The sequence below is a fragment of the Humulus lupulus genome, chromosome X, assembly GCF_963169125.1.
Source record: "Humulus lupulus chromosome X, drHumLupu1.1, whole genome shotgun sequence".
NCBI classification, from domain to species: Eukaryota; Viridiplantae; Streptophyta; class Magnoliopsida; order Rosales; family Cannabaceae; genus Humulus; species Humulus lupulus.
The window spans coordinates 130,215,129-130,225,418 of record NC_084802.1 but is presented as its reverse complement, the minus strand read 5'-3'; the positions used below and the strand labels follow the sequence as shown (position 1 = coordinate 130,225,418).

The window sequence follows — 10,290 nt, the reverse complement described above, 5'->3', positions numbered from 1 at the left end:
AAATATCTTGTGTTATTACAACTATCAGCAAATATTTTAACCATTTATTTTAAAAAATAAAATATTAATAGTTATAACAAAACTAAAATATCTTAAATAGTTAAACAAATTCAAATATCCATAAAAATATATAGTCAACAAATTTTACAATTTAAAATAATTTAAATATTAAAATCCATAGAATAATCAGATATTGATATTTTAAAATAAACTATAAAAAATAATAGTATTTAAAAAAATATCTTTAATATCTAATAACTTAATTCTAATATTTTAATATATTAAAAGATGTAAAATTAATTAGTTAAACTATTTTTTTATTACATTTGAATTTCAAACTTTGTAGAAAATATCCAATTTTTAAATAACAAACAACAAAATATCTTATTTTAAAAAATAATTTTAAATGATAAAATAAATCTGATATTTTTGGGTTTGTTATAAATAATTAATTTTATATTTTATTATCTTTAATTTTAATAAAAAATAATGTGATGAATAGAACCCGTATTGGGTATTGTTCACATAAGCTACTGGAGACATGCCGCGCGCAAGGGTGCTGCACCGAGGGACGCGCGCGCCAGGGAGGTGCTACACCAAGAGATGCACGCGCTGGGAGATGTTGCACCGAGAGACGCGTGCACTGGCATGGGGTGGCTGCTGAGTCATGCGCGCGCAAGGAAGGGCAGCGCGTGCAAATGCGCTAGCATGTGGCCCTTGCAGTCCAAAAAAAATTTCCAACAATAATTTTGTGTAATTTTTCAACCCAAAAGCATATTCTAAATAATTTTTACAATGTTTTACACCAAATAAAACATTTATAAAATTTAATTGCATAAATAACACAACAAAATAACCCAAATTTTTTAATAATCACATAAAAATTCGATATGCTTCATAAAAAACATGAAATCCATCCAATTACTCAACACATCAGATAATTCAATTTTACCATGTTCATGCATGAAAATAAAAATTACTGATGGCTCTGAGGCCGGTTGTTGGAAAATACTTTTACATGATCTTATTTATTTTCATTTAAATCATATATTAAACAAATTAATATAAGAAAACCTTGAACATGTTTCTATAATTGAATTTAAACAGAGATAATGATAGGAACACTTACATTATATGCAGTGGAATGAATAGGTCATTCATTCAGTTTCCCTAACCCTTATATCCTTTCTGTCACAGGGTATAACCAAGAAACTTAATCGATCTTTAAATTTCTTCACAGTATCCTTAGAATCACCTAGACTGAGTGGGCAATTCTCAACACATGAGATAGATATAGAGAGAAGAAGAGAATAGAATATAGAGGCTTAAAACCCCAAAATTAGGTGGGTACAATAATCTTCCTTTTCAACTAACAGATGTGTACAACAAAGTTTCCACTTTAAGAAAACTAGATGACCTACCAAGTAAATCAAAGGGTGCGTTGGCTTTCTTAGATGACCTATCAACAAAGGATCCTGATATATAAGTCGAGTACAAGTTGGATAAGAAAAATCGTTTGGCAAATATTTTATGGGCTGATGGAGTGAGTAGAAGGGACCACCTACTAGTTGGTGAGGTCATTGCATTCGACTTAATGTACAGGACAAACAAGTATAATAAGCCATTGACAATCATTGTTGGCGTCAATCAACACTTTGAGACTTGTGTGTTTGGGTGCGCAATGATAGTGGATGAGACAGAGGACACCTATTGTTTGTTCTTGAGGGTTTTCCTTGACTGCATGGGCAACAAAAAGCCGAAAGTAGTGCTCATTGACAATGATGAAAGAATTGGATTTGCTGTCAACCAACTTTTAAGTGATTGTACCCATCAACTTTGTGCATGGCATTTGGGAAACAATGCAACGAAGAACATTAAGATTCCAGAGTTCAACCAAGGCTTCTATGACTTAATATACACCTACTACACAGAGGAAGGATTTGAAGAAAAATGGGCTGATTTGTAAGCAAGGTTTGGCGTTCAAGAGAATTCATGGTGTCGTACTAAATACAACACACAAGAACAATGGCCAGAGACGTTCTTGAGAGGGTTGTTCTATGGAGGCATGCGAACAACTCAAAGATGTGAATCAAAGAACAATCAACTAAAGAGATTTCTAAAAGCTAATTATTCATTGCGAGATTTTGTCGTACAAATTGACCTAGCCATCAACACAATGCGCAACAACAAAGCCTTAAATGACTACAAAAGCGTACACACCCTTACTCATATTCCAGACGGTAAGAATAATTACTTGATATCATATTAGAAATAGGCCTCTTAAATATTCACACGAAATATTTATTGCAAAGTAGAACAAGAGCTTGTACAGGAGGCAACATATTCAATTTTTGATAAGGAGAATCATGAGGAATATTGTATGTTCTCTTTCGTGAGATTTAAGTGTGGTGAATCAAGGCACAAAGTTCATTACACCAGACTGACCAATTAGTTCAAGTGTCCGTGTTTGTTATTTGAGTCTGATGGTATTCCTTGTAGGCATATATGGTGTGCAATGAAAAGTCTTGACATACGAGTTATACCAGAGTCCCTAAATTTAACTCATTCGTGGAAGGATGTTAAGAGTTCTTCCAATGTATCACCACCTGAACCCTCAACTGACCTCGTAAAAAGATGATTTAAACTTCAAGGTAAAAACTAAATCTCTTTTCTTTATTTATGAACTAAATGTTAAGTAAATTTTACCTTTTTATTTTCGTGTTGTAATAGAGAGTTTTATATTTTACCGCAAGTTTGGGGCACTCAATTCTTTAGCACAGTCATTGAGTTTTTATGCATCACACAATGACACCACATTTCAAATGGCAAAGAATGAGCTCAAAAAATTTATGACCATATTTAAAGAGGCTTACGAGCAGGGACAAAGTACTGAAATGGGTACCGAAAAAACAACTAGAACACATCATGATAATCCAAATATTGTACAAGATCCTATTAGGGTTAGGACAAAAGGCATGGGTACCCCAAACAATTCTAAAATAAGACCAAATGATGGCATACAAGACGGTCGGCAATGTGCACTCTATGGAGGTCGGGACCATAATAGGCGAATGTGTCACTTGAGGTCAAAAATGGTCTCCACAGCTCGGACTTGAACATCATCTTACACAAGGAATGACACAAACTTTCCAACTCTATCGACACAAGACTCCTACCAATCTAGTTAGTATGCCTTGCATCAACTATTTGTCACCACTTTAGTTCATTTTCCTATTCTAAGTTTCTAGATTTATTTTATATGCTCTTGATTGTTATTTTCATGGACCATTATTCAGTATTTTGAAACTTTTTTCTCAACAGCTACATGCAACCATCTATGACCACTTTAGTTGCTTTTGTATTTGGAAGTCGCTGGAATTAGTTTATATGCTCTTGACTGTTATTTTCACAAACCATTATTAAGTTTTTTGAAACCTTTTTCTCAACAAATACATGCCACCCTTCTTCAATATTTGTAATAGAGAGATAATTTGATTTAATTGTTTACAACAATCAAATTAAGGATGCCACAAATTAATTAATTATAATATCATCTATGCATATGACATGATTTGACTAAATTTCCCACCTATTAACAAATATTAAACTGGTACAAATTTACAATGTAAAATAATAAGTCATAATATTAAAGTGGTACAATATTTACAATGTAAAATAACAAGTCATTCATGTGAAACTCTACTATAAACAATATTAATCGAGTAATAATCACGTTTACTCTGGATATAACTAATTACTTAATTTCCTTATATTCTTGCGTGTAAATATAAGTAAATTACTTGCTGAATGTCCATATTTACCTAGTAAAGTAGTACATTTGCTTTTGAATATTCACATTACAATTTTAGTTGACAATTTGTACCCACTGTTAGAAAAATAAATCATTAGTTTAATAGATCACACATATATATATATATATTGCTTTATCATATTATTTTATTAATATAGGTTGCGGGACCGGTTTAGAAAAGTGGTGAATGCGCGACTGCATCTATCGCCTATATATGTATATATATACTAGTTTTATTGTTTCGTACCAAGCACGAAACCTGTAAAATAAAAGTTTAGTTTTTATTTATGTACATATTAATTATTTATAAAAATTAAAATATTTATCACATAAATTTAAATCAAATTATTTATATTTAAAAATGATAATATATTTTTTAAACATCATTAAATCTAAAACAAAATAAGATTCCATTTTAATAAAATAAAAAAGAACTTACATATTATATACAACAATAATAAAAAATATATTTGAATAAAAAATACATATTAGCAAAATAAGAAAATTTCACTTTCACCCAGTTTCATATAATAGTATATTTTTTTAAATTACATACTATAATATATATTTTTTTTATAAAGAAATTACTACTGTTTTATTACAAATTACAAAAATAGCTTCAATTACCAAGAGAAACAATCAAACAACAAAAGACAAAATATACTATGGAATTTTTCCATATGGAATATTCTAGTTATATTTAACCATCTCTCGTATATAATATACTATATATATATATATATATATATATATATTTAATGGGGATTTATTCAATCCCTCACCTTAATTTGAGGTTTTTGACACCTCGTGTAAGACAAAAAAAAAAATTATTGTAGTTCATTTTCATTTTTTATGTGTTTATCTTGTACAACCAGTTTTATTACGAGTTGGTACAAAAATCGATGCATGAAAAATTCTTTTAAAATTGGTTTTCAAATGAAAATTTTAACGACCCAAAATTATAATAAGGCTTAAGGGTCTTGATTAGTGTGTCGGGAGGTCATAACTGGATTATGTATGATTTACATGATTAAAAGTATGATTATGTGATAAGCATGCTTATATGATTATTTGGATATATGAGATGCATGATTATGTATAATAGTAAGCATGTAGGTCCTGACTAGATTGGAAGGGCATATTCGTAGTTTTGGACCGTTGAGGGCATAAAGTTAATTACTTGCGATAAATTGTTGAGACCACATTATTATGTGGATATATTTGCAGCTTGTGACTCGAGACGATCCTGTTGAGCGATTTAGCGAAAAAGTCACGGTGGGGATTTATACCCGGCTCGGGAGAGCCTGGGGGTATTTATAGGAATTTGGGAAATATATTGGAGACTATTCGACATTGAGGAAAATAATTGGTGATTAGTTATGTGTCGGGAAGTAAGCGGTAACTATTAGGGACACTCGAGGAATTAGCAAGAATTGGAAGCAAATGACCAAAATACCCTTAGAATGTTTAAAGGCTTAGGTTTTAATGGGAGGGAAAAATGGTCATTTGATTTAAAAAGGGATAAGTGATATTCAGCCGTTATAGACTTAGTGGAATGTTTAGAATGCAGTAGAAGCTGAAAGAAAAAAAAAGAAGAAGGAAAGAAAGAAAAACATAACATTGAGCTTACCCTTTCTTCTCCATTTGGTTTCCTCTCCCTTCACCATCTCTTGATGATTTTTGGAGTTGTAATTCAGAGAAAGCTTAGGCTGGAGCTTGGGGTTAGGATCCTTGGTGAAGCTAAAGGATTTAGCAAGAGTTAACTACTTTATTGAGGTAAGGTTTAAAGGATTCTGTTGAGCTTTCTGAACTTTGCTAGAATGGATTTCTAAACATGAAGTTTTGGATGGAAATTAAGGGAATTGAGCTTTGGGAATTGAGGAGCTAAAGGCTGGAAGGGCACTAAGGGTAACCTAGGGTCAAATTCTACACTAAAGGTAACAATTCTGGACTTGGTCACTTGAGTTTCTGGGTGTTCTGGTTTTTCTGTTGAGTTTTTGAGCTTTAAGCTCAAACATGGTTTTTTCTGTGATTGATGGTGTATGTGGCCAAATTTAGCGTTGTTGGGTCATGCAGGATGAGGTGTAGAGGATGGTAGGTCTATTTTGAAGTGTGGTTGAAGTTTGGAGGAGTTTTAGGGAGGTTTGGCTTGGGGAAATTCGAAGGAGAAAACTCAGTGTGCTGAGTTTGCTGTAAGTAGCACTGTAGCACTAGCCTTAGGGCACTACAGCGCTAGGCTTGGGTTTCCTGGGGGTTTTTGGCTCTGCTTGTAGCGCTGTAGCACCCACTCTGTGGCGCTGTAGTGCTACCCTGCCTTCAGAAGTGGATTTTTGGGTATTTTCTTAGGGTTTTCGCATGGGGGCTCTGGGTTTGATTCCACCACCCCGTTTGGTGGAATTAGGGCTTCCTGAGGGCTCGGGAATGGTCCCGAGGTTAGGTTGTGGAATTGAAGTTTAGTGATGGTTCTAATTTATGGTTGTGACTAGGTGTTCGCTAAGGCTCAGACGGGATCGCGCTTGAAGGTCGATTTCACTAATCAAAGCTATCGGAATCAAATGTAAGAAACTGCACCCGGTTATGTGGTTATGTAGGGACTAAGAGTTCCCTTTACTGGTATATGATGTCATAGATGGTATTATGCCATGGGGACATGTGATAAACGGCCTTAGAGTGGCCAATGCATGTTTATAATCTGGGATTTTTGTAAATTTTCTTTCAAACTCTATTTCTTTTGGGATTCCATGTACAAAATGTTTGTCCAAATGAAATGCATCTTTTATGACCAAATTCTTTTAACCCTAGTCCAATTATAGTTCCAGTAACACGTTTCTAATTAAAATATTTGATTAGCAAGTCTTGCACCTTTATAAACACACAGTGTAATGGTCTTGGCTACCCAGAGCGTTACAAAAATGAAATTGAAAGGGCACTTCCAGGGTTTTAATGTAATTCGATAATTTAGTTTAGATGTATTAGAATAAGGAAAATTGTATTGCCATTTAGTAAGTTTGTATCATTTTGGGTGTTGTTTAGGAAAGTTGCAATAGTAGATTTCGATTAATTTGAGAATTTGATGCCAAATAAGAGTTCATTATTGAAAATGAGTGCAAATTTATCAAGATTATGCAAAAATTAAAATAAAAACAGGTATTGCCAATTATACAATAATAAACAGTCTAATTTCTTTTCTTTTTTTTAAAAAAGTTATACACCATAACAATAAACCCTTGCTTACTCTAAGGCAATAGTAATTCATGAATATCAAATGCTTCACAATGATGTTAACTGATCAAACAAAAACAACCAAACTACAATAAACAAAATAATTTCAATACTCACCACCCACACCACAAAAAATTCATACTATTATTAAAAGAAATTAACTCTGCCACAACCCAATCACTGAAATACTAAGTTATTTCCAACAAAAAACACCAAACCCAAAAAAAAAACATAAACCTACTAATTTACCACTTTCAAGCTTCATCCTTCTTGCTTACTTCAGAAGATAATACAACTAGAGATGCAATTTTTTTAAAGTGAATCATACTACAACTTTTACTCTCTTTACTGACCCTACTGCTGAAATAAAAAATTTCAATTCGAAGCAACAACTGAATACAAGCTTTTTGCTTTTTTACCATAATATAATACAAGTTACTTTACCAATTTCACGCAATAAAATAAAAAGTACAGATAAACATATACGGTACTAGCCAGTAAACAATTTTATTTAAATTCACTACCATTACTCAAATTTAATCAAATCTCAACTGTTTGATAAGTCAAACAAACACTATTATTTAATCCAATGGCAAGAACCCAATTGAAGTTTTAAATCGCTCAAAAATAGCTGAGGGATTGAATAATTCACCATGTTTGATTTGTTCTACATAACAAACAAAATCAGTTTTAGTTTCCCTTTTTTCTTTCTTTCTTTAATTTTATTTATTTAATTTGTTCTAAAAAAAGACCAGTTTTTCTTTAAAGAAAACATAAAAGCTGAAATAAAAAGATTTAGGCGATAGGTGAGCTCTCGTTTCTCCATGGCGAGACGCAAGAAGACCAGCCAAAAGCCTGCTTCAAGATCGACAGTGACTGCTTCTCCTGTGATTCAAGAGACGTGTGAAGGACATAGGTCTGAGAAGGATGACGATGTACCAGAGGAATTAGACGTGAGTTCAAGGATTGGATGGTGGAATTCCCAGATTTTGGCATTCGAGATTCATTGGATCCTGAAGGGGGTTCGTCTGGTATTTTGAGAAATGGAGAGATTGGGAAGGATCAGGATGCTGGTGAAGATGACTTTCTGAGTCAGGCTAAGGATAAATGGTCCCATTTTCGCTCCTTGTTGCCTAATCAGGGAGGGGCTAAACTCACATTTGAGGAGCCAATTTTTAGGGAAGGCATTCGAATTGCCCAGGTTGACCTGGATGAGATCCAAGTAGAGATTTCTTACTGGAACTCAGCTGTGGTTTGTATGGTGCTTGGGGATAACCCACCATTTGCTGTTTTTGAAGGTTTTGTTAAGAGGATTTGGGGTAAACTAGGGATTGAGAGAATTGCTCGGCTGAACTCTGGTCTTACGCTTGTTAAGTTTCGAGATGAGGCCACTAGAGATCTGGTGTTGGAAGCTGGGGTTCTGCACTTTGATAGAAAACCAGTGATAGTGAAGCCTTGGTCAGCTGACTTAGATACTCTTAAGGTAGTGAAAACTATCCTTGTTTGGATTAGATTGCCAGGGCTGGGTCTGCAATATTGGGGTACGAAATGCTTAAGTGCCCTTGTGAGCACAATAGGGGACCCATTATTGGTAGACAAAGTTACTAAGGATAGGTCTATGATGCAATTTGCTAGAGTGTTAGTTGAGATTGAAATTTTTGAGGATCTCCCTAAATCTATTCAGTTCCTTAATGAGAAAGGTCAGCTAATGGAACAACTTCTGGAGTTTGAATGGCTCCCAACACAATATAGAGGTTGTAAGGTGTTTGGTCATACAGAAAGAATGTGTAATAGGAAGCTTACTGAGACTTGGAGGCAGAAAGGCCGAAATGGAGAAGATGAGTCTAAACAAAGTGATGTGGACCAACTGCCAGTTTCAGAGGAAAAGGGTGCTACCAGTGGGGGGAAGGTTTCCGATACTAAGGGTTCAGCTGATTTGGGGTTGTCTGAAGGCCAGGGGATATCAAAGCTTCAGGTTCAATTAAAGGATACATCAGAACAAATAGCTGCACCAGATAGGAATTCTAACGAGAAAGTCAATTCGGAATGGACTACCCCTAAAAGGGTAGGGGTAATAAGAAGGCAACTCTAAAGACACAGAATAATCTGAAAAATTCCTATAGTGCTTTGCAAGACAAGGTGATGGAGGTCACAAACTTGGGATTAACAACAACAAGTTTGTTTAATGGAGAGTCACAACATGCTTAGCTGGAATGTAAGAGGTATTAATAAAAGGGAGAAACAGGTTTCTCTGAGTAAATTTTGTTTTGTGAATAAGATTGGTCTAGGAGCCTTATTGGAGACCAAACTTTATGGTGATAAAATTGGGAAAATGATGAGTTCTTATTTCAAAGGGTGGAATTACTACTCGGGTTCTGCTTCAGAGGGTCGTATTCTGGTTTTGTGGCAGCCTCAGGTGGTGACTGTTGAGATTATGAAGGAAAGTGACCAGTTTGTTCACATCTGTGTTAAAGGGGTTAAGTCTAGTAAGTTATTATGTGTTACGTTTGTTTATGGTAGGAATACTACTGAGGGTAGATTCCCTCTTTGGATTGATCTTGCTGGGTTAAGTTTCCCTGTCAAACCATGGGTAGTGGCAGGGGACTTTAATGCTGTTTTCGAGGGTACTGATAGAGTGGGTGGCCGAACCATTTCTGCCTTTGAGTTGGAGGATGCTCAAAAGTGGAGGGCTTTGGGTTTAGTTGATGAGTTGCGCTCCACAGGGTCTCATTTTACTTGGACTAACAAATAAGAGAATGAGAATAAAATCTACTCTAAACTGGATAGAGTTTTTAAAAATGAAGAATGGTTGGATTTGTTCCCTCAAGCTGAAGCTATTTTTAACTGGGACTTACTCTCTGATCACTGTTATTGCATCATCAAAATGGGAACTACTGTTAACAGTGGAATTAAGCCTTTCAGATTCTATAATTTGTGGACTGATCACATGAGTTTTAAGGATACTGTTTTGCAGAGCTGGAATAAACCTATTAAAGGTGCTGGGCTGGTGCGTATTGTTAGAAAACTGAGTAGACTTAAGGTTGTTTTGCGTAATTTCAACAAGAATTTTGTGGGAGATGTTGCTCAGAATTACAGTTTGGCAAAGGATAAGTATCAAACTGCTCAAGCTTCTCTTCAGGAGAATCCCCACTCGATTGAGTTACAAAGGGAGGAATCATTGGCTGGTGCTTGTTTTGCTTATCATTCTAAAGCTTATGATAGTTTCTTGAGACAAAAAAGCAAAGTTGATTGGCTGC

At 34.5% G+C, this 10,290-nt stretch overlaps 1 protein-coding gene across 1 annotated transcript; it reads left to right on the top strand.

Annotated features, from left to right (window-relative positions):
• The first annotated feature begins 1,594 nt into the window (after positions 1-1,594).
• Positions 1,595-1,966, top strand: LOC133806264 (protein FAR1-RELATED SEQUENCE 4-like). Its single transcript, XM_062244386.1, has one exon. The coding sequence runs from the start codon at positions 1,595-1,597 to the stop codon at positions 1,964-1,966; it is 372 nt and encodes a 123-aa protein (XP_062100370.1).
• The last annotated feature ends 8,324 nt before the right edge of the window (positions 1,967-10,290 follow it).

Bases quoted from the DNA above. Each gene is read 5' to 3' on its own strand.
- LOC133806264 (XM_062244386.1), top strand. From the start codon at position 1,595: ATGTACAGGACAAACAAGTATAATAAGCCATTGACAATCATTGTTGGC.